At 45.0% G+C, this 24,661-nt stretch overlaps 1 protein-coding gene across 1 annotated transcript in view; it reads right to left on the bottom strand.

Moving 5' to 3' along the window:
* CIT (citron rho-interacting serine/threonine kinase) overlaps nucleotides 1–24,661 on the bottom strand; it is a 158,155-nt gene that overhangs the window by 71,152 nt on the left and 62,342 nt on the right. Inside the window, exons 11-16 of the mRNA XM_057305738.1 lie at nucleotides 11,279–11,384; nucleotides 10,223–10,366; nucleotides 8,801–8,920; nucleotides 3,658–3,828; nucleotides 3,326–3,376; nucleotides 2,315–2,368 (exon numbers count right to left, since the gene is read on the bottom strand). Coding sequence (XP_057161721.1) covers nucleotides 2,315–2,368; nucleotides 3,326–3,376; nucleotides 3,658–3,828; nucleotides 8,801–8,920; nucleotides 10,223–10,366; nucleotides 11,279–11,384 — 646 coding nt within the window. The remainder of the gene's footprint in view (nucleotides 1–2,314; nucleotides 2,369–3,325; nucleotides 3,377–3,657; nucleotides 3,829–8,800; nucleotides 8,921–10,222; nucleotides 10,367–11,278; nucleotides 11,385–24,661) is intronic.

Genomic DNA, 24,661 nt, shown 5'->3' with positions numbered 1-24,661 from the left:
AGTCATTCATATAAAAAGACGGTGACGATCTCCTCAGTGGGAAAAGTCAGGCAATACTAAGTATATACATACCAGATCCATTTTCAAAACCCATTAACATTCACTTTATTCTGTATTTCCTCTCCGCTGAAATGCACTTATATATATATATATATATATATATATATTTTTTTTTTTTTTTAACATCACTGAATTTGGAATGCATCTTACAGTTAAAATGGACAGCAATTTTTCCTTCTTGGGGTGCACAGAGTGTATCTGATAATCATTATTATCTTAGATTCAATGCAATGTAGTAAATGCAAACAGAAAGAACTAGGAGGACTTATCTACCAAGGTGTGAATGTATTTACCCTCAGAGCATTAAGTTTCTACTTATTTAATTATCTCATTTGCTAATTTTCCTACAGGGAATCGGTACTACTTTTATTAAAAAACAGGATAAAAACTGTAAGCTCTTCTTCAACCTATCAAAGGCTACAACAACCATAGAGTTCACTGGTAATTCACAAATGTGTGCTTAAAAAGAAAAAAAAAAAAACAGCTAAACCTTTTAAGTTAATTTTCATTTGGGTCTTAACTATACTGCAGCTCTTACAGCATCAGAACAAAGAGCTAAGGGTAAGAAACCAACAGTCTCACACTTATTTGCTTTGAATTATAATTTTTAAAAAGTCAAAACTTCAAGAAAACTTCATCTCTGAGACTAGCACTGTCTAACGTGGGAGACACTGGCCACACACTTGCAGTGTAGCTGGTGTGGCTGGAAAATTAATTTTTAAAATAACTTACATTTGATTCATTAAAAAATTGAAACGGTGTCAATGTTTTAAATTGATATAAGCAACAATGATATTTTGGCTCTATCGGATTAAATAAACTGTACCATTCAAATAACTTCACCTGTTTCTTTTTGCCTGTTTAATGTGGCTGCTACAAAATTTAAAATTACACCAGTAGCTGACACTTGTGGCTTGCATCATACTTCTGGTGGAGAACACAGTTCTAGATAGAGACATGAATCCTCCGACAAATGTCTAGCTGAAAGAGGGCGGTAGAAGCTTTCATTAGTGATGTCCTGGATAGGTGAGAAGGGGACAGATGAACGGATGAACAAAATGTGGTCTACCCACCAATGGAATATCACTCAGTATTTAAAAAGAAAGAAACCCTGTCACACGCTACAACGTGGATGAGGCTCAAGGACATTATGTTAAGCAAAGTAAGCCAGTCATGAAAGAACAAATGCTTGAGGATGTCCCTCATATGACATCTCTAAAGTAGTCCAAACCACAGAAAAGGAACCTAGAAAGGTGGTTTACCAAGGGCAGGTCAAGAGGTTCAGTTCCAGAGACCCACTGCACAGCAATGTGAATGTAGTCAACACTACCGAACTCTATACTTAAAATAGTTAAGATGGTAGGGGCACCTGGGTGGCTCAGTCAGGTAAGCATCCGACTCCTGGTTTCAGCTCAGATCATCATCTCATGGGTCGTGAGATCAAGCCCCAAGTCAGGGTCCATGCTCCCCAGGAGCCTGCTTAAAGATTCTCTCCCTCCGCCCCTCCCCCAACTTGCAGGCACAGCACGGATGCACGCACTCTTTCTCTCTCAAATAAATAAATAAATCTTTTAAATGGTTAAGACAGTAAATTTAATGTTATGTGTTTTTCACTGAAATTTAAAAAAACAAACAAAAAAAAAGTAAGAGAAGGCCCTATTAAAGCAGGCCAGGAAACACATGGACATTCTTGCTGCGACAGGCGTGTCTCAGAACCACATCCATTCTGCACCGTGCATTAGCATTTCCAGCATTCCGCTAATGGGAGAGTCATTAGCACCAACTGCACAGGATGCTGTAAACCAAACCTACTGCCTCCCCCACCCAGAGATGACTCCCTGGCTCCCCCAGTCTTCCAATGGGCAGGAAGGCTGCCCACAGTTTCTCACTGAAAGCCGTCTGGGTCATGAACAACACCTGCTTCTCTTACAAATGTGCAAAACGGGGAGGCTGGCCCCCTGAAGGGAGAGAAGCTGGCCTGCTGGCCTCTTGGGTTCCGTCATAGTATAATTAGAACTTTTACTTGAGAGTCTCACGCAGCTTGGGTTTTTAAAAATAAACACTGCTGACATGTCTCAAAAGGAGAAACTATATTCAGAACTCTGATATTTTCAGGTAATAGCTCACTCCCCCTTCATTTTCCTCGGTGCTGGCTGACTAATTCTGTCTCTTTCATCTTTCAGGCTCCAAGACAAGGCAAAGAAAAGTATTTGGAAATGAGGGGTAAGTTCCCAAAACATCACCTCGGGCTTACCTTTTCCAGCTTCTCTTGGAGCTCCTGAATTTTGAGCTGTTGCTCAGCATTGATCTATAATTAAAATCCCGGGAAATAAAGCAAAAGGTAAATTGGCATGAATGTCTTGCTACATTTAGTGCAGTGCTATTTTCTGAAGGTTTCTGTGGGGTCTTTTTGTTCTGTTTTCCAGCCCCTACTAATGGAGAGGGAGAACAGAGGCCTATCAGAGAAGTCTTTGAATGTCCTAATGAAAACCTCCAATGCTACTTCCCTAGAACCAGCAACGCACAAATGGCAAGAGAATCAAAGTTGCCCAGTGCCTAGGGGTGCCTGGGTGGCACAGCGGTTAACCGTCTGTCTTCGGCTCAGGGCGTGATCCCGGCGTTATGGGATCGAGCCCCACATCAGGCTCCTCTGCTATGAGCCTGCTTCTTCCTCTCCCACTCCCCCTGCTTGTGTTCCCTCTCTCGCTGGCTGTATCTATCTCTGTCGAATAAATAAATAAAATTTAAAAAACAAAAAACCAAACTTTAAGAAAAAAAAAGTTGCCCAGTGCCTTAAGACTATAGAAATTTTCACCTGTGTTTTACTAGGTGTCTCAGTTTGTATGTTACCGTGATCAGGCATGATTAAAAATGAGGTGTCTTTTATCCCTTTTAGAATCACAGCTAAAGCTAAATATAGTTGCCCAGAGATTGGCAATCAAAATAAACCTGGAAGAGAGTTCTCTATCCATTGCAAGAGTATTTTAACCAATGACTGGCGGTGGAAACTAACATTTAAGATTATCAGGGCACCTGGATGGCTCAGTCGATTGAGTGTCCGACTCCTGATTTCAGCTCAGGTTGTAATCTCAGGTTATGCATTGGGCTCCACACGCAGCATGAATCTGCCCGTCCCTCTCTCTCTGCTCCTTTACCGCCCCCCCTCTGCTCCCACACATGTGAGCTCTCTCTCTCAATAAATAAGATCTTAAAAAAAAAATACAGATTATCTACCAAAAATAGCAACACCAATAATGGAAAATACCTTCTCCAGTTTGGAATATTCTCCCACTTCAGGCTTCCCTTGATCCTTAGCCTGTAATTTAAGAGATAAAACATATTGGAAAACCTCAAGAACCTTAAAGTCTTACAGAGACAGCACTGCCTACTATACTTTCTTGATCTCTACGGCCAAATGATGATGATGACGATGATGATGATAAATATGTTATCTTCTCTAAAAAAAGACCAGGAGCTTTGCACAGTTTTCCATTATTCCCCTAAACATATACTCATTAAGTTAGTATTCCCTTTATTCTTGCTCAGATCATCCAGGCGTCTACCCCAAAAACAGCCTTCTGGAAGATGGCTGGCTACCTTCATTAGCTTATGCTGACATTCTGTTGCTTTCCGCTTGAACTCTTCAGCAGCAAGCCGAGACTCTCTCAACTCCGATTCATAGAGATCACTCCGTCTCCTCGCCGAAACAAGGTCCTCTTCCAACTGATTCATCATCAGCCTCATTTCTTCCACTTGAGCCTGGTACTCCTAAAGAGCAGGCAAGGGAAGAAAGGTGAACTTTAGAATTCCTAAAAGAAAAGACAGGCAGTGAAGACAGAAGACCATGGACCACAGAGGGAAGACGCAGGTTGAAGGAAGATCAGCAGAGAACAATCCTAGAGAAAAGATGGATCAAAAAGGGCAGAAAGGAGAGCTGTAGGGAGGGCAAGGAAGGAGATAAGAATATTAAATCTTTAAACTATTTTAATGTAGGTAGGGGCACTTGGTTGACTCAGTCGGTTGACTGTCTGACTCTTGGTTTTGGCTCAGGTCATGATCTCAGGGTTGTGAGATCAAGCCCCGAGTCGGGCTCCACACTCAGCATGGAGTCTGCTTGGGATTCTCTCCCTCCCCCTCTGCCCTTCTCCTCACGTGGTCTCTCTCTCAAATAAATAAAAATCTTTAAATTGTTTTAATGTAGAACATGTAACATTAGTCTATGGTTCCAACACCATTTGGAACATGTGTGCCTGTACCTAATAAGATCCTTTGAGCAAATCATACCACACAAGTAACACAGAACCTCAAGGCATCTGCAACACAGGAGAGCTGAAAGGGATGCTCTTTAAACAACCAGGATAAACTGCTTACGTGTAGCTTTCTTCCAAGGGTAATCATTTATATAGATTTGTCCTTTAGAAGTCATGTGCTCCTAACACAATTAGATATGGTACTAGTTTTAAAATTAACCTTTCAGACGGCACAAGGGGGTAACTGGAAATCTCAGTGGAAAGAATCTTGGAAGGTGAAACTCATCATGTCGGTTTCTCACCATTAATTTCTCTGGGCCCAAAACTGAATGATGAACTTAACATTGCTCTTGAAATGCAAGTCACCCTGAAATTTGGAAGAGTCAGAAACACTGGCTCTGGTCAAAATAACTTGTGAGCAAAACTCCGGAGAAAGAATTATCTTGTTCCTTTGAGCAAACCTTTAAAGTGATCCAAACAGCCTGACCTTTTCCAAAATGAATTTCTAAAATCAAAACAGAACATTTGAATCGGTTTTTCAAAATTGGATTTACCAGGAGAAATGGGCAACGATTTTGAAAACTTTGGGGCAAAGTATGAATATGTTCTGTTAGCAAAATCAAAGCATATGCATATAGGAATTATGAATGAACATGTATCCAATCCAAGGTGACTTGGGGTGGGGGGAACGATATAAAATGAAAAGAACAAGGAATTGAATCAAGACCGTCTCTGACATTCACAATATACAGTGAATATCTCTAAGATCTATTCTCCCGAGAAATCACTGAAGAGGTACCAATTAAGCAAGGACATGTTCTTAATCCGTAAAAACAATAATTGGTTTTTTAAATAACAGGGTATAAAGCAAACCTTTCAACCCACTGTAGCAGATGCACACTAAATTCCCCCAGATGCACTCTAAAGCAGAGGTGATGTTCTTAAGAAAACTGGATGGTTTTCATGCAAGCACACCTCTCCATATAATAGAGAAAGGTAAATAATGGGCCCAGAGTGGAGCATGGTCTCATTTCACTTTGCCCACCCTTAAGCATACTATTATTGAAGGTCAGTCCCAGAAGTCATGGGGCACCAGGCTGTCTGGGAGGTGCACACAAAGTGGCTGATGCTGGGTTATAGAACCAAAGGTTTTCACAACCTGCTTACAATTATCTGAACTGAGAGAGTGGAACATGAGCCAGATTATGTGAAATGATACATCCTTTACTTGCATCCTTTACTTTCTAGCCCCCTTGGCCAAGGTTGCATTATGACTTTTGTGGCTCTGGGCACTGTGCCTCCCTGGACTCCCTCCTCCATTTAAAAAAAATATATATATATGCATTAAAAATTATATTTTATGGGGCGCCTGGGTGGATCTGCTTTTGGCTCTGGTAATAGTCTCTGGGTCCTGGGATCAAGCCCCATGTAGGCTCCCTGCTCAGTGGGGAGTCTGATTCTCCCTCTGCCCCTCCCCCTACTCATGCTCGTGCTCTCTCAAATAAATAAAATCTTTTTAAAAAATTATATTTTACAATGGCACTCATATAGAGACAAAAACATTAGTATTACCTATGAAAAGTGTATCTTTGACCTAAAAGTTCAATTTTTTTCTGGTGAAGAAAAAAAACAACAAAAAAAGAGTGTAAACATTTTATGAGTCCCTAAAAGTACTGCTGGCCCTGCTCACAGGCACAAACACCAAGCTCTAGAGGAAGCAAAGAGCTGAGAGAAAAATCTTGAGCATCTTTTATCCTCGAGCTCCTTTTTCTGTCTGGAACTTCTGTCAGCAAGAAGGGTAAGTAATTTTTGTGTTTTGTCAAGAGCAAGGACAGAGCGTTGTTCCTTCCCCTCAACATTTCTCTTTCCTGAGCTGTTGGCGCCCAGGGGGAGGAAGGCAAGAATCAGGCAACATCTCTATCAGCAATCTGAGCTCCTGGGGTACCCAGCTTGCTACAAGCATCAAAAGGAATTCCACCTCATCTGTTGAGCTTCTGTTATTATGCTGCCTCCTTCAAGGAAATCCTATAAATCCAACAGCTAACCAAATCCCTGGTTCAGGAAAAATCTGAGAGAAGATAATCAGGTCTGTTTCCAAGAAGAGCTGAGAGACAGCGGTTGTATCTCCGCATGGGATGGACTGTCAGTCAGTGTTGAGTGGAACCAAGATGGGGAACCATGGACAACTTTTGAGGTCTGCCCTAAAGTAGGTCTCCTGGATGGAGACTCAGAGTTTTGTGGGAAGAAAGTAGCGGACATACTCCTATTCAATCAGAAATCCCAAAACACCAATGCCTTCTGTGTTCCTCAAACTTCCGTTCTCCTTCCTGAGGAAGGGGCGAGGGGCATCAGCAATCTCTAGTAATGGTCCACCAATCGAGCTATCAGATGGGACTCTAAGGTGTTTTTATTGTAAACCAAATGCGAACACTCTGCAGGGGGTGCTAAGCAGAAGCAAAATGATTAGAAAATCAAAAAACGAATAGCTGTACAGAAATTAGCTTTTGAGAGAAAAAGTGGGGGGGAATAAATGCCAAATCTGGGAGGAATCGACAAGCTGCAAACCAAACGCTAGAAGTCTGCTGAAAAGACTGGTCTCCCAAAACTCACCAAAAGCCCATTTAATGAATCCATCTTCCAATGAGAAAGAAAATCTGAAACTGAAAAGTTTTCTGCCCCCCTGGTGGAACTTTCAGCAGTCATTAAATCTAAAACTCCACATGTATGCCAACTGTGGTATGAATCATCAAAGATATCTCTTTGAACTCAACCACCAGCATGTACCTTTTCAAAATGTCCTGATAATTCAGTTTCTATGGAAGTCAAGGCCACCAGCTGCTCCCTCTGGTGGCCGAATGCGGCTTTCATTTCCCCCAGGATGTCACCAAAAGCGAATCTCCAAAACACATTGAACTAATGGGAGAAAAAGAATCCTATCTCTTGAAACTTTTAGGATGAAAACCGATGTTGATAAAAGGCGCAATGAGTCAACTGTCAGAGCAGATTTTTCAAACTCTATGTGTAACCTTCAAAATCTCTAAGATTAGTATCAGTGTTCAGAACAGATTGCCAAAATTACCTTTGCAGGTTTATTTATAACATCTTGATCAAGCAAGAGGATATTCACTAATCACTTTAAAATAGTAAGGCGATACACAGATTGTGCCAACAAAAACCCCAAAACATTCATTGTTTCTTTAAAGAAAAGTTAATGGATCAAATGATTTTCAGGAGTCTCTTGCATTAGCACCACCCAGATGGCTAAGTCTGTGCTACCCAGACATAAAAATGTTCATTCCCATCACTGCTTCCATTAGATTTTCTGAAATGAATGAGAGTTGCCTGGCAGCTGATAATTCAGCTCTCCCAATTGCTCGTTGCCATCTCTTCATTAAAGTTTCTATTTACAGTTTCTTCAAAGGACCGAAAAATCCATGCTAAAAAGGAAACAATGAAGCAAAATAAAAATGAACTATCTAGAAAGAAAACCCTTTTAGAAAGGAACAAAAAAAAAGAGAGAGAGAGTAGGCTTTTTAAACATCTCGATTCTCTTTTCTGAACACTAAGGGGATGGCTTTCTGCACTTAGATTTCCCTGGGTTAATTCTGACACGGCCTTCGCTGTTCAAACTCTTCTTCTCTATCTTTACACAAGTAAAACTATGAAATATCCTGGCTTCGAGGTGTCTGGGCAGCTCAGTCCGTTAGGCTCAGGTCATGATCCCAGGGTCCTGGGACCGAGACTCCTCAGAGAGTCTGCTTCTCCCTCTCCCTCTGCTTCTCCCCTCATTCGTGCTCTCTCTCTCTCAAATAAATAAATAAAATCTAAAAAAAAAAAAAAAGAAGGAAAAGAAATATCCTATCTTCTCTCAAAAACTTAAAGTACATCTGAAAAGCTATAAAAATATTAATTTTTTTGATGGTCTAAAGCAGAGATTGACAAACTTTTTCTGTAAAAAGCTAGATAGCAAGTAATTTCTGCTTCGTAGGCCATATGGTCTTTGTCACAACTACCCACCCCTGCCACTGTAGCATGACAAGCAGCCATGGACACTACATAAATGAATGGACATGGCTGTGTTTCAATAAAACTTTATTTATGGATGATGGAATTTGAATTCCATATAATTTTCACATGTCATAAAATAGTCTTCTTCATTTTTGCCCCTCAACCAATTAAAAATGCAAAAGCCATTCTTAGCTCGTGGCCATGGAAAACAGGTGGTGAGCTAGATTCATCCCATTGGCCCCAGTTTGGCCCCTTTTGCTCTAAACCTACACCTTTCGTTGAAAAGAGTAGCCACAATGGGCTGCAGACTTCAAAAGGAGCTAGAACAAGCACTCCACCATTTATATAAATCATGGGCCATCTACAGTTTCCAAATGACCTACATACATCTCTCCCCTGCCCCCCCCCCACCCCTCCCAAAACACACCTCCCCTGAACTCGGAGGTCCAGGGTGCCGGCCCACACCCAAGCAACACTCATACCTGCTCTTTGATTTCCTGGAGCTTCCGGCTCTGCTCCCGGATATCATGGAGCAGCTGGAGTGCTTTGTCATCCTCCTGGGACACCTCCATCCGTGCTTGCTCCAAACTGCGCTTTAAGCTCTGAGGAAAGCAAAAATTTTAATAGGGAGGCCCTGGGGTTCCTGCTCTGTTTGAAAAGATTCATTAAGGGAGGTTGCAAGCTGCTTCGCAGACACCAGGACAGTTTCGGGAGACGGAGCAAAGTTGACAACTTCCAGTTGGTTGCTGGCTCCGGTTTTTTTCATCCTGTAAAACCCCTCGGTTCAAGAAACATCATCTCAACCTTGAGTCCTCACGGGTCCGGCCTGAAAGTGCAAACTGGCAGCACAACCTGCCTCCTACCACCGTCCACCTGTCCTGGCAGGTACTTACTTGTGTGATCAGGGCTGAGAACCAACAAGACCCCTTAGACTTTCGTTAACCCACCACGGGGACGGCTGCGAAGTCTGTTCTGGAGTATCAGCTATTGGAGGGCTCTCTGGGATAGGTCCCTCTCTCAGAGGAGCAATGAACTTCCTTCTTGCCTAAGTGCCATTTAAGACCCCAAGGAGTCTAAATCCACCTCCTGGCTTACGTTTTCTGGACACCTTTCATCCATAAGGTTCCCTCAAAGCTTTAGTGGCACTGAAATACAGATCTGAAATACAGATCTGAATAACTTCACCCACCACTGAAAGGCAGCCAAATCTGGAATGGAAACATAGCAGTTATTCTTAATCAGCCACGTTCTATAGATTTCCTCTCCCTTGTGAAAAAAAAAAAAACTTGAAAAATGTGTGATTCAACTTCTTAAGACTGTTTAATTGGCCACATTAAAAAAACACCTGAATGAAAAATTTAACGAGACAATGGAGAAGACAGTCTACTCTCGTGAAGGAAAGGAAAAAAAAAAAAAAAACTAAAAACGTCACATGGTAAATAATGACAGAGGGCCTGGGTTTTTTTTACAGGCTGAGTTTTCTTGTTGCTGCGCTGGTTCTAAGCAATGGAAAACAGATCTCAGGCAGATTCAAAATACATGTTCCTGTGCTCATTTAGGAACGGGGCTCTTGAGGCTGCTGGTGGTGGACGGGATATAGACCAGAGAGGCTGGGATGGGAGGCGCTCGGACCCTCGGCTGCTTGCCGCAGCAACGACTAGGCCTGTGTCCAGGCTCCGCAGCCTACCTGGACTCCTGGAGCCCAGTCCTCACTGTTCGGGGTCCTCCCACCTGGCTCAGGCTACCCTGCCAATCACACAGCTTGCCTTTGAATACTCCCTCTCTCTCTCTCTACTCTCTGCCGTTGGCTGTGATGTGCCTCATGAAGCCATCATGAAACAGGATGAGACACACACAACAGGAAGTGCCGCCTCCAAGGGAAGGGGACTTTGGGGAAGGCTCACACTGCATTCTGTGATGTAGGTAGCAAGGTCCTGCTCCAGGAGGGATCTCTGAGTCTCAGAGGCCTTCAGCTCCACCTCCTTCTGACTAAGCACAGCCTCCACCTCTGACACTCTCCGATGTAACCGGGTCATTTCCTGCTCCATCTGAAACAGACACATCGACAGGTTAAAAGGGCCCGTGGAGGTTCGTTAGGAGCAATCAAATCTCAAGCAGCCTCCGAAACCACCTGGTGGTCTGGGCTGGCACTAATTCGCCAAAGGTTGGGAAGGAAATACCATTGCTTCTTCGCCCGGGAGTGCACAGTTCTTCGTAAGGACAGTCACCAATGCTAAGTCACTCCTCTCATCCAAGACTCGGTTCACACTTGGTCACTTCTCTAGCCCAGTGAGCAAGGAAGCCACAATCACCATTTTTCACCTGTATGTTTTTTGGGTTTAGTTTGGTTTTTGGCACACGTCACTTTAATTTTATCCCAAATCCATCTTGATCCCCCCCATCTCCTTGCAAAGATCTAGAGGACCAATCCAGGACAGGGCAAGGAGATATGTATTCGTCTGCACTCTTAGAGGAGTCCCAGGCAAGGAGTGGGTTTTAGGAGCTTCCAGAGAGCTGCCCCTGGGCAGGAACAGTGAGCGTTAAGAGACGTTGAGCATAGTCAACACAATGGCCGCAGTTACATAAGCAGGAGGTTTAAAGGACTAAGAAGAGAGACTTCGCATCACTCAAAGCAGATGGGATGCATCTCGGCCACAGGTGAGGACCCACGCCACCTGCCGGAAGAAGCAGACATCTGGCTGGGTCATGCTGAGGAACGGGCCGTTTTAAATCCAGGGCCTCCTCTGGTTAAGATTTAAAGGATTTACGGCAACGTCAAGGCCTGAATTCATCTCCCTCTGAGCTGCTGGAGGCGAGACTTCAGCGAGGGAGGGAGCGCCTCGCCCGCTCGGTATGGATCAGGTGGCTCAGCGCCAGCAGCGGCCCCGGGCGGATCCCTTGGCATAGATTGACGGGAGGATCCTGGAGCAAGGAGGGAGGCCGGCTGCGGAAATAAATACCTTGTGACACTTGTCCTGGGAGTCTTGCAGCTCTTTGCTTTTGATGAGAAGTTTCTTTTCCATGGAGCTAGTCTTGGCAGGGGAGTCCAGACTTGACACGACAGACCTAGAGAAGAAGAAAGCCAGCGTCGAGGTGGCCGGCAGGTGGTTCTAAAGAGCTGCTTTCAGAACCTGTGGCAGAGATTACGGACCTGCCAGAGTTCTGCGGCCGTACACAGAGCTGGCTCAAGAAGCTTCTGAGGACACCAAGGCCATGAGGCCGAGAGGCAGACAGAAGCAAGAACTCTGGCCGACCTGCCCCGAGCCAAAGAATCTGGGCGACCTCTAGAAGCTGGGAAAGGCAGGGAAACCAGTTCTCTCCTAAAGGCTCCACGGAGCACAGCCCTGTCTACACCCTAATTTCAGCCCGACAAAACCCATCTTGGATTTCTGACCTCCAGAGCTCTAAGGTGATACATTCACGCTGTTTTAAGCCACTTACTTGTGGCAACTTGTTACAGCAACAACAGGAGACTGTACGCCTCCTGAGCACAGACTACATACATGGCTCTGGTCTGAAGCTACCTAGGTCTTAACTCTTTATTCTCTATCATTCTATGAGGCAAATACGATTGATTATCCTCATTTTAGAGATGACGAAGCTGCCAATTCATAATTGATCTCTGCTGGTCTCTACAGACAGCTGGAGTTCAGGCACTGACATGCACCCGAGAGAGTGCCCAGGACGGTATCATGAAAAGAATGAGGCATGACCTCCCGAGAGGGGCCTAGAAGGAGGCCCTCTCCACAGGAAGGAGGCACTCAACCGCACATGTATATGTCACTTACACACTCTGCCTTGTCCTGAGAAGCAGTGAGTTATGGGGGAAAGGACACTTCGCACCCAGGGCAGCTGCCCTCAGTGCTTGGCACTCTGGGCATGAACACTGGGGTGGGGGAAGGGCAGGGCCAGAGGAACAACCGGCAGAGGCTCTTGTGCTCGGAGGGACATGTGACAGAGCCCACCACCGCCCCACGTGCCCATCTTTGTTGTCTTGGTAACAGGGTTGCAGGAGCCGGTTATCAGTGAGCACTCACTTCTTACCAGCAGGTGAAATTCTGCTTTCTGATGCCCTAAACTCCTTCCTGGCCTACATGAGGTCCATTTCCTGCAGCAACTCAGTCCTCTCTCCCTGGCCCAGTGGCAAGGGCTGGCACAGCATGGCTGGCTCACCGTACCCCAGTGACGGCTCCCTACGTACGTGCAGTCGACACCCAGAGGCATGCTGCTCTGTTCGAAATCTGACTCGCCACTCACAGAGCCTCGGCCTCCTCATCTGTAAAATGGGGATAATCCTCAACCTCCCTCAAAGAATTCTTGTGAGGGTTAAATAAGACAAGCCAGATATCACCCTTGGCGCAGCGCCTGGCACATTACAAGGGTTCAATAAACATCAAGCATTACTATTATCGTTGTCATTTCTATCATCACAACCCATACAACGGTGTAAATAAATAGTCCATGCCTCACAGGCTACAACAGTTGCTTGAAATAGTAAAACTCCGGGAGGGGCGGGTGAAGTGTTCCATGCTATTATTCTCATTAAAACGAATGTTGATTATTCACAAAAATTGTCAACAGGGATTGAAATCCAGAAACAAATCTTTTGATATCACTTTTGGCAAGAAATTATAATCAAGTTCTAGAGCTCTTACTAGCCTATTTTCTATCTAAAATCTAGCCAAAGCCCACACACATACACACTTTTTCTTTTTAATCTGAGATGAAATGGGTTGCTTGGCGTGACCTTGGGTTGCCTTTGCTACTTCCTTTATTCCTGACTTCACTCTGGTGGGTAGGCTAGAGAAGGAGACCCAAACCCCCTAAGGAGGGAGAGATGATCCACAGACGGGGTCCCTGGTCCTTCAGTAATCAGGAGGCACCCGCATGTCACTAAGTTACATACACACTGACCCGGGTCAGGGATGATAGCAGAGGCCATAGCTCTTTGCACCTGAACACAGAACCAGCCCCTTCTAGAGGAACGAATTACAGGGGGGGTGTGATGTTAGGGGTGGGAAGCGGCCCCAAAACTTGATAACACATGGAGGACAGGATCCAGCAGTGTTACTGTGTAAAGGGTGCTGCTGTGGGTACAAAAGCTGATTGCTTATTCACAAAGAAAGAAAAGCGTTTCTAGGTCACCCGTTAATGAGTCCCAGAATCAAGAGGATGTGCACCCCCCACCCACCTGCACTCACGGGAGACCATCAGACAGCCCTCCTCGTCACCTGAGATCCAACTCCCTTTCTATTTTGATAGCTATTTTGATGCTTGACAAATGTTCACTGTTTAGAAGTTCTAAGTACAGCAATTAAGAGCTCTTCAGAATAAAGGTGCTAAAGAAATCTCTCTTTTTTAGAATAAATAAAAAATTACACCTAAAAAAAAAAAAGCTATGGTAAGACTGCTGGTACTGAACCCAGCTTGTACCTAAGGCTGGAGGAATGGAGCAGGGTAAAGGTCCTCACAGCTTTCTGGAACTGCCCTGGTCTTCTACTGGGCTGTGCATTAGAATCACCTGGAAAGCTTTTATAAAACACTGACGTAAGGCAGTGAAAATACTCCACGTGATACTATGATGGTGGATCCATGTCCTTACACATTTGTCCAAACCCATAAAATGCACACCACTCACAGTGGTAAACTATGGACTCAGGGTAATGATGACATGTCTGTGTAGGTTCATCAACTGTAACAAGAATATTGTCGATGGGGGCGCCTGGGTGGCTCAGTCATTAAGCGTCTGCCTTCGGCTCAGGGCGTGATCCTGGCGTTCTGGGATCGAGCCCCACATTGGGCTCCTCTGCTGGGAGTCTGCTTCTTCCTCTCCCACTCCCCCTGCATGTGTTCCCTCTCTCGCTGGCTCTCTCTCTCTCTCTCTCTGTCAAATAAATAAATAAAATCTTTTAAAAAAAAAATTGTTGATGATGGGGGAGGCTGTGCACATTTGGGGGTAAAGAGGAAATCTCCGCACCTCTTGCTAATATTGCAGCAAACCTAAAACTGCTCTTAAAAATATATGAAGTTTTGGGGCGCCTGGGTGGCACAGCGGTTAAGCGTCTGCCTTCGACTCAGGGCGTGATCCCGGCGTTATGGGATCGAGCCCCACATCAGGCTCCTCCGCTATGAGCCTGCTTCTTCCCCTCCCACTCCCCCTGCTTGTGTTCCCTCTCTCTCTGGCTGTCTCTATCTCTGTCAAATAAATAAATAAAATCTTTAAAAAAAATAAATAAAAATATATGAAGTTTTAAAACAAAACAAAACAAAACAAAGAAACCCTGATATCCAGGGCCAAACTAGACCAATTAAACCAGAGACAGACTGGGAAGGGGGCCTGGAAGGCACCACTTTAAGCTCTCAGGTGATTCTAATGTACAGAGGATTGAGAACCAGGATGCTAATTAAAAGAAAGCATCTGTGATTTCGGGTATAGGCATTTAAAACTCATAGTATGACAGTCCCCGTCATTTGGCTCGAGGTGGTATTTTGGCCAGGCTCTTTGGTACTGGTGCCTTGTGGTCACTCCTTGAGTGGGGACACAATTTTGAAGTTCGTCATGATGGGCTATGAATTTCAAGACAATGTGCAGATTTCAGACAGTGATTAAGACTATTCCTATTTTTAATAAGTCAACTGCAGTATACCATTTCCATGAATTACTTCTGTAAGAGAAACACACTAGAGACAGGTATGACTCAACATATTTGTTTTCTATTTATTTTTCATGTAGACACCTAGTCAAGAAAGTCAGAATTCCTGTCCTCAAACAAGTAGCAATGTGGGAGAGAGAATTAAGCCACCACCTTTGTCATCAATAATAGTGTCCATTCACTGAGCACTTAACTATCCATCAGACACTATACTTGATACCTTTACAAGTTACATCACTGAACTCATTCAACAATCCTATGAGGTGGGTATTGTTATCCCATGGCACTGAAGCTAAGGGAATACCTTACCCTATGGCCTCTACATGCTCTTACCCCATTATGATGATGTGGGCGCAGGTGTGGGGCAGCAGAACTGGGTTTTGGTTCAAAGTTGGGCTCTGCAACCCAACAGCCGTAGGTTCAATTCCGACTCTGCTACTCCTTGGCTGGTCAGCCTTGGACAAACCCAAGAGAAGCAACCCAAGAACAGTGCTGCAGAGACCCAGAGGAGCGAGCTCACAGAAGAAAGGGAAATGGATCATTCAAGGGAAGGTAACTTCTACCCATGGCTGGCTGAGTGCAATGCTGGGAGGGCAGTTCCAAGGCTGAGCCCAGTACAGCCTGGGTGCCCCAGAACATCCGTTCAGGTCAGTCCACAGCCACCCCCCAAAACGGCTCAATGCACACACAAGAGCAACTCTTCCTCCCTCATTTGGCGGTGCAGGGGGTAATTAAATAGGAAACAGCGCCGACTTTAGAGGCCCAGGCTGGTTCATGCTCCGGGCTCGATGAGGTGCAGTACAATGAGGATGCTAATAAAAGAACATGCAGCCTGCCCACACATTGCTTGCCTACTCCTCCTGGCCGCATCTCTGATACACAGCCAGTTATACCCATGGAGAGAAAAGGCACTTCTGAGCAGCGGGTGCATGCAGCCAGCCACCCACACACAGCAGTGCTGTCTCTTCAAGCACGAAGCCAAGTTTGGGTTTTCCTCTTTTTTCCAGTTCTATTTTCTAGAAAAATTTACTCTGAAATCAACATCTCTTCCTGATATACACATCTGCTTTATAATTATAGGGGCCCCAAGAGTATTAAGAGAGGTAATGGTATATGACACCCAGAGGGAAGGTTGGGCTCGGTTGGTTCTGCTGCAGCGGAAAGAATATTTGCTTAAAATGTGTTAGATGTGACCTAAAAATTGCTTTCCATGTAACTTCAGCATTTAAGTACAAATGATAAAACGCAGTTTTCCTGGCGTCTATAATAATCCACATGACTCAAAAAAAATCCTCAATAAAGCTACTGAGAGAATGCTTTTCCTATCAAAAGAGAATACAATCTGTGCTTCCATCCTCGAGAAAGTGTCTGTGTTGAGTACTCTCTCGTCGCTGCTGTAATAATTAAGATCATGCTAAAGCATCAAGCCATCCATTTATTCCCTTAGGAAGAGGATCCTAAGATGGCAGAAGATGCCACCAGATCATAGAGAACCCAGGTCACAAATCACAGATAGTCTCGAGATAACCAAGAATGGATACTTGAGTCTAAACCCAGGGAATCAAAATTAGCTCAGCTGAGGGCCCTACCTTAATTGTGGCCAACGGCACTAAAAATACATGCAACGGCAAGATGTAATATGGTGCAAAAAATAAAACACTCATCAGCATTCTGTTCCAAAAATATATTGGCTTTTAAGATTGAGCATTCTGAAATTTATGAACTAACTTTATAAGCCCGTTTAAAAATACACAAGTGGTGTCCATCATGAACACTTGGAAATATTAAAAATACGGCTCTACAAAACTTTCAGAGTCTAGCTAGCTTTGGGGCACCCTTACCTACCCACACACATCATTAATTTAAAATCACATTATTAATGAAAGTGTAACTACTGGTGGGATTTCTTTTTTTTTTTTTTTTAAAGATTTTATTTATTTATTCGACAGGATAGAGACAGCCAGCGAGAGAGGGAACACAAGCAGGGGGAGTGGGAGAGGAAGAAGCAGGCTCATAGCAGAGGAGCCTGATGTGGGGCTCGATCCCACAACGTCAGGATCACGCCCTGAGCCGAAGGCAGATGCTTAACCGCTGTGCCACCCAGGCACCCCTGGTGGGATTTCTCATACAGTCCCCACATCGAAGCCAGTGCCTTGCTCTGTGGGTTAACGCCATACTTCCGCCTCCTACCTGGAGGGCCGCAGTCACCTAACTTACCTCGTTGAGTCCAGTTCTTGCTGCCTTTCCATCCACCACACATCCACCACAAAAAATCTCTTATTTATGAATTTATTTATCCTCTGTCTCCCCGAACAGAATGCTAGCTTCTTGAGGGCAGGGACCCTGTCTGTCTTGTTCAGTTATGCCACAGGCCTAGAGCAGTGTATTTGTGGAGTGAATGAATGGGTGAATGAATGGTATGCCAAATATTTCTGTGCCCCAGGCAGCCTCAGTTTAAAGGTCACAGTGGACAGGAATCCAAAACAAGAAATACGTTGAATCAATGCTGGCATGATAAAGCTTTCTGGCCCTTGCCTGGGAGATGCCTGGATACCCTGGTTCTAGGACAGCAGTGTCACGATGACACACACATGCACTGTCCCCTCCAGGGGACACTCAAGCACTGCGGGGTGGGTGGGAGTGCGTGACATTAAGGTTGAGCACAGCACATTTCCCCAGCACCAAGTTCCAGACCCCACTGGAACTAGATCCCACCAGAAGCCTCGAGCATGTTTTATGGAAGGAACCAGTTTAGCTAACACATCACGGACTCCATTCAGAGTAAAAAATTGGATGGAGATATTAGGACATCTGTCAGGCACCCCACGTGGAGCCTGATTCTCTCAATGGGCAGAAACTAGCAAGATGTCTTTATAAACTCAAGCAGGGACGAAGGGAGAATTGAAAGCATCCCTAGGTCCATTCTCACCCCAAAATAACAAGAACAAATATGAAATGGACACTCACTCTGCTCCAGGTGCTAACACCACATGCTCTGTGTGTTCCCCTAACAAGCCTAGCAGGTAGGCACTGTAACAACCTCCACTTTATATATAAGGGAATTGATGCTGGGAGACATTAAATGCCTCATTCACACAAGTGGTGAGCAGCAGAGCCTAGATGGGAACCCACATCGACCTGATTCCAAAGCCTGGGTTTTTAATGAGTATACCACAGTTTGTGCCCCAAAATAAAGAATACTTACATCAACTCTAAAGTTAAAAGTTGGAAAAGTTGGCCATTCTCTGCCACATGAAAGGTGCATGAACTTTAAGAAGTAACTCAAGCTTTGGGGAGCCAGGGTGGCTCAGTTGGTTGAGTGCCCAACTCTTGATTTTGGCTCAGGTCGTGATCTCAGGATGGTGAGATCCAGCCCTGCATTGGGATCTGCACTCAGCACAGGGTCTGCTTGGGATTTTCTCTCTCCCTGGCTATGTGTGCCCCACCCCCTTCAAATAATAGGTAAATCTTAAAAAAAAAAAAAAGTAATCAAAGCTTCATGATCAGTTTCCTTATCTGTAAAACAATGGGTCTGCTGGGATTAAGCAAGAATATTCGTCAAGCACTTGAAATAGTGCCTGGTAGTGAGTTCTCAGTAAGAGCCACTCTTTCACCCTTATTATTAGGCTAGCCTGTAGGTCCTGCACCATCCAGCCAAGTCACAACTCTTAGAGGCAGGATAGCACAGTGCTCCCGGAGGCAGCCAGTGACAGTCTAAGTCTTCAATGTGTTACTACCTGCAAGACATCAGGAAAAGAACTCAACTTGGCTGAGGCTCAGTGTCCTCATCTGGAAACGGGGTTAATACCTACTACCTCACAAAGTCATGGTGAGACTGGGAAGACCTCGTGAGATAATGCATGTAAGGCACTCGGTACAACTCTGGGCACACAAGAAGTGCTCACTAGAGGACAGCTTCCATTAGCACTTGTGCAGAAGGAATTGGCATAATCCCTGGCCACTTCAGTGTACTTCAATTTGACAAATGTTCTTTTAAGACCTGCCAAGGGCAACACACTGTTTCAGGCGAGAGGTGGAAGACATGATGGTCCCTGTCATCAATGAGCATTGAGCAGCATGCCCAGACACGGGGGAGAAGGAGGAGGTACAAATGAAAAGGAAGGTTGGGGTCTTGGCATACCAGGCTTGAATACCAAGTTCAGGAGCGGCCATTAATTCTGTGCACACTGTGATGTTACTGAAGGTCTGAGCAGGAGAATGACATCATCCACTTGTGCTTTGGAAGAATTCCACCCTCTGTGGAGAGTGGATCAGAGCTGGGAAAACTGGAGGCAGAGAAATCAGTTAGGAGGCTACTGCAACAGTCCAAGCAAAACTCCATGATGGGTGGTGGTAAGGACAGAAAGAATGGTATAGACACAAGTGTCATCCTAGAGGTACAACTTGGAGACAGGACCTGGCAAATGACGGGTTGGTGGGGGAGATGGAAAATAGCTTAAGATGACTCAGTTTTCTTGTCTAGAAGGGTAGGGAGAGTGGTGGTTTGTTAAATGAAACAAAGAAACCAAACTGGCACCTACTGGCTCACTGAGTGAGCAAACAAGTCTGTCTGTGTTGGGAGGGAACAGAGGACAGGGACGTTGAGAAACGGATAGAACATCCCAGCAATAACGAACACAGTGCACATGGGGAGGAAAGCCATGAGGAAGTGAGTGTAAGTCAAGGAACTGAATGAGATCAGCAAGACCAGGTTAAAAAGGCAACTGATGGAACCTGAGGAGACAGTGCAACATTTCAAAGACCTGGAACAGAAGACGACAGCCAAGAACAGTGAGACTGGCAGTCAGAGAGGTAGGAGGGAAAACCGAGTTTCCACGACACAGAAGGGAAGCAAGCAGAAAGTTTCAAGGCACACGTGGTAAGTGATGGTATCACGTGGTGAGGTGGGGATCACTGGCTTTGGTGGTTGGGTGGAATCGGTGGCTTCTCAGACAGCAATTTCCATATGGTTAGAGAGATTGGAAGAGAGACACAGAGTGTAGGCTATTCTTTCACAAAGCCGGTCAGAGAAAGGAAGGTGACAGAGGTCAGGAGACAAAAGACAAGTGAAACAGAGAGAATGGCGAGAAATTCACTTAGGCGAAGGAAGAGGTGCCAAACTGGCGCAGAGCTTGGGAACACATAGCACCACTTAGTCAATTACTGTCTTCTTAAGGGATCCGAGGCAACCATGCAAATTAGCATGTGTAGGCCAGCAAAAAACGCACTTGACAGATCTTTTGGAGCCTAATCTTCAGGATTGGGCTAGGCTCGTTTGGATTACATTTCCTAAAGGTATCTTTAAGACAAACAAGAAGGCGGCAGAATGGTCCTGCCAGGCCCGCGAGGCAAGCACGCACAGTCTAAATAGAGAACAGAATAAGGCAAGTAGAACAAGATGTGCTTGACTAAGGGAAAGAAGAAATTGAATGAGAGGAGAGAACCCAACACAACAAACAGAGGCAAAGGTCCGATATTTAGTGATGGTGGAAATGGAAGCAACACAGAGCCCTGGAGGGCAGGAACCACAGGCAGGAGCTAGTTATAGTTTTTTAACTTATTTGGGAAGTACAGAAGATGTACACCTTCGTGTACCAGAGCACATTCTGTTACTGTTGCTGACTATTTTTTTAAAAACTCGAAAGACAGATGAGGCTCTTTGCAATAGGGATCTGGAAGTAGCATGCACAATGACAGACAGCCCTGGGCTGGATGGGGGATAGGAAGTCAGTTTTTAAGGGAAAACTCCCCACCCTCCCGAGTATGTCAGTAAAAGGGAAGTAGAACTGATTGGAGAATTCAGGCCATCTTCCTCTGGAATAAGCCATCCCCAGGATAAATGACAGAAGGCAGCTAGAAGTATGAAACATAGATTTGCATACACACAGATCATAGAGTCATCAACAAATTGAAAGCTGCAGCCATAAAAATGATTTGGACCAGTTCATCAATGCTTATTGAGCGCCTTGCATATGATCAGCCTGAAGCCACCGTGGAGAGCAAGATGAACACGGTTCCTTCAGCTCACCAAGCTTACACTCAAGCAAAGAACTTTCCAGGAGAGAGTATATATGCATGTGTTTGTGTACACACACACACACACAAACACCAGCCAAAAGTCTCCTAATGAGAGGAGGAAGAAATTAAAAAAAAAAAAAAAAAAAAAAAAAGCAAGTGCTACATAGTCTACCTACTCAAAAAACTTGCAGAGATTGAAAACAAAACCCAGCAATTAGACCGCCTGTTAGCTCTCATCCCACCCTGCCCCAACCCAACTGCTCATCATTCCCCACAACAGGCCTCCACTTCTGACAAGCACGTGAACCTGGGGACCCCACACAAATCCCCTAATTTCTCCTGTCAGCAGCGTTCATACCTGGCAGCATAGCACAGTGGCTAACAGACTCTTGAGCTGCCACATTGTCTGGGTTCAACTTCTGGCTCAGCCACTCAGGGCTGCGTGACCTTGGGGCAAGCTGCTTAACCTCTCCATGCCTCGGTTTTCTTATATATAAAATGGGAATAACGACACTAACTTCCTGGTGAGCCACTGTGCAGTTTAAATGAATTAATCCGTGTAAAGTTCTGAGAACAGAGCCTGGTACAGAGTTGGTGTCCTGTATGGACGAGCTGTTGTTACCACTTGAACCCACCTGAGATGCTCTCTACATTTCTCTTCCCTCATCCAAATCCACTGTCTTCTAAAAAGCCAAATATTTCACCTCCCATTAGTATGCTAACACACTCGGTCTCCCACACAGGTATTTACTGAGGGTCTACTATGTCCTGCGCTCCAAGAGAACGAGGATGAAATCACACCCAGCCCTGCTCTTGAGATCACAGCCGACTTGGGGAAATGGAAAGACATCCCAACGTAGATCATCACTGTAACTTGGCAAGAACTGTGGGCTGGCATTACCCATTAAGTGTCCCCACAAGGGAGGCTGCCTTCCTCTCCTGACTCCTAGAGCAGTCAGATATCCCATTTGTACCATGATGTTCTGCAGGAAATGTTTTTGCTCTGTGTCCCCTGGACCGTTTGAAACATATATGCCTTGTCTTGTTCAACTTGATGGAAAGGCACCCGTTCTGAGACTGGGCCTTCTAGTTCTGTCCCCCAGTCCGCTCCGTCCCCACAACCACCTTTTACCTGCAGGTATCTGGCAACTGCGTATTAACTTGTGGTTGGTCAGGGTGTTTAAACTTCCCTAGCAGAAAATTCCCAGGATCTGGGAGGCGGGGTTTCTGTTCTGGCATGGCTGGACTACTTAGTTATTGCTGAGTTCCCTCCATATCCTCTCAGTATAAACAGAGGGACACTATGCACATACAGACCAGCAAACTAAATAACAAAAATAATAACAGTGAACATTTATTGAGACTTTTCCATGTGCCAAGTACTAGATCAGGTGCTTTATGGATTTCATATAATCCTCCCAAAAGCCCTAAGACGAAGGGATCATTATCGGCCCCCTCACTTTGCAGTTGAGGAAATGGGCACGCAAAGAAATGCAGACAGAGCAAGGAAGAGGTACCAAAAACTGGTTCCCTGAAAATCTGGGAAGGCAATGGTGGAAGCCATTTCTCGTTCCTCCACCATGTTTAGATGGCTGGCTCCAGAATGAAACTTCCAATCATCCAGAAGGAAAGGAAAGAGCCCTGAGCCAAAAGGAAGAGAGAGCCCCCCTTTCTAAAAACAGCCTATTCAGACACTGGCATCCCACAGATTCCAGCCTCATCGAGATCTCTTTGCTCCTCCAAGATTTCCAAGTTCTCCAAAAGCATCAAACTAGCATGTGCAAAACTAGCACAAAATATAAAACCAACTGGTTTTTTCCTTCTAGAGTTTATACCGAAGGTTTGCAGAAATGCACCGTTTCAGCCAGGGCTTAAATGAGACAGTATCTCCGATCTAGGAAGAAGGGACCTAAAGAAATGTACCCCTGCTGACAGGGGAGGGAAGAGAGCTGGGATCCATTTTATTTTTAAACCTTTAACATATTGTAAAATTCAAGCAAACAGAGGCTCAGAGAAACATGCAAGCATCCAGAGCTTGGGGATGTGGCTTGGGTTATTGGCAGTTAAAAAGAAAAAGAGGCACGAGACAGACACTCCCTCACTCTCCAGCCCCAGCTTCGCCAGAATCCCACCCCAAAGACAACCAAAACCAGTCCTGTCGAATCCCTCCTGCTCCCTCCAACTCAAGCTGCAAGGAACGCCCACGATACTTCAGACACAGAATGCTGAGATCAAGATTCTTGCTAAGCCTAAAATAATGATGCGCTCCATGGCGGGCTTAAAAACTGTCTGGGGTCCCAAAAAAAGGATCCTAAAAAGCAACCAACGATCACAACAATTAAAATCGTTCTCACGACCAGAGCCTCCGTGAAAACTCCTCATTCATTCAGCTCCATCTCTGAACATTTCATTCAATTCAATGGTAACAGATCTGGGGTCAATTTCCCCAGCGCAGCACCGCAGCATCTGCAATCTCCTAGGTGGTGTGAAGAGTGAGTAACGGCACAGGTAATCCCCATGTGTAAATAAAAACCTGTGATGCTGAGAAGCAGAGGCTCAGGAAGAAAAAAGCAGGTTCCCGGGGGCAGCACTGGGACCCCCAGAAAATGCCTCCTCTCACCGCTAAACGAATTTTGTCTACATGTCGGCAGAACTGCAAGGGCTTCTGGTTAATTTCATCACTGCATCTTTTATTGAATTTCTAAATAATGATAATGCGATCGGTCCAGGGTCACCTACATCCAACAGGTGGAGTGGATTTCTACAAGGATGCTGTAGGCTTCATCTGCAGGGCTGCCCATGGCCAAAGAGCCAAATTCGACAGCAAGATCACATTCAAAGACACGAGATGAAAGAGTATCTTTCTGATTCCAATCCCAAACTGCCAGGGCAAAGACATTAAAGTTCCCCAAAGGCAGGAATACTCCAATCCCATCTTTCAGGTAAGAAATACATGCTTTTGTTTGCATGGACTTTTTTTGTTGTTGTTTTTTTATGAGAATCTTACTAAGCATTTTGTTGGGGCATGAACAGGCGCTCGTGCTATGCTCTAGAGATGTATTGTGAACTATCAAAGGTGAAATAGCCTATCTTCAAATACAATGAGCAGTATAAACACAATCTGGGGGAGAGAATCATGAGCAAATTAAATCAACGAATATTTATCGAGTGCCTGGGCCTTAAGACTGAGATGTCTCCCCTCATCAGGGAGCTCCCTTAACTGAGCTTTCTCTGAAGGGCAGATGCAATTTCAGGCTTCCAGAATGATAAGCCATTAATCACACACTGCTTCAGATTAATTGCAATGCCTAAGACCCCCACATCATACTGCCTTTGCCCCGAAAATTGAATTCCCTCAAGTCTTCCCTAGTTTTTCAGATCACTAGCAACCCAAGCAAGCTTTCATTCTGAGCCAGCCAGCCCACTGCTAACCAGAACTGGAACTCTCCACACACCTCCTTCCAGTCCGATGTGTGACCTTCAGTGTGCTGCGTGTGTCCATGTTAAGCTGCCCACCAACCACGCGTCCTTTAGCGTCAGGCCTCCACTTCTGCTCTGCTCTTCAAATGCCCTGCTGGGCCATTTCAAAACCATCTGATGGCACATTCAACAGCTAGATAGCTCTCTGCCTGTTCACCTACCATCCAGATTGTTTTTGGAGTTGCAGAGCAA

This window comes from Ursus arctos, unplaced genomic scaffold (genome assembly GCF_023065955.2).
Source record: "Ursus arctos isolate Adak ecotype North America unplaced genomic scaffold, UrsArc2.0 scaffold_34, whole genome shotgun sequence".
NCBI lineage: Eukaryota > Metazoa > Chordata > Mammalia > Carnivora > Ursidae > Ursus > Ursus arctos.
Note: the sequence above shows the minus strand (reverse complement) of the source record. Positions and strands in the feature narration are given on the sequence as shown.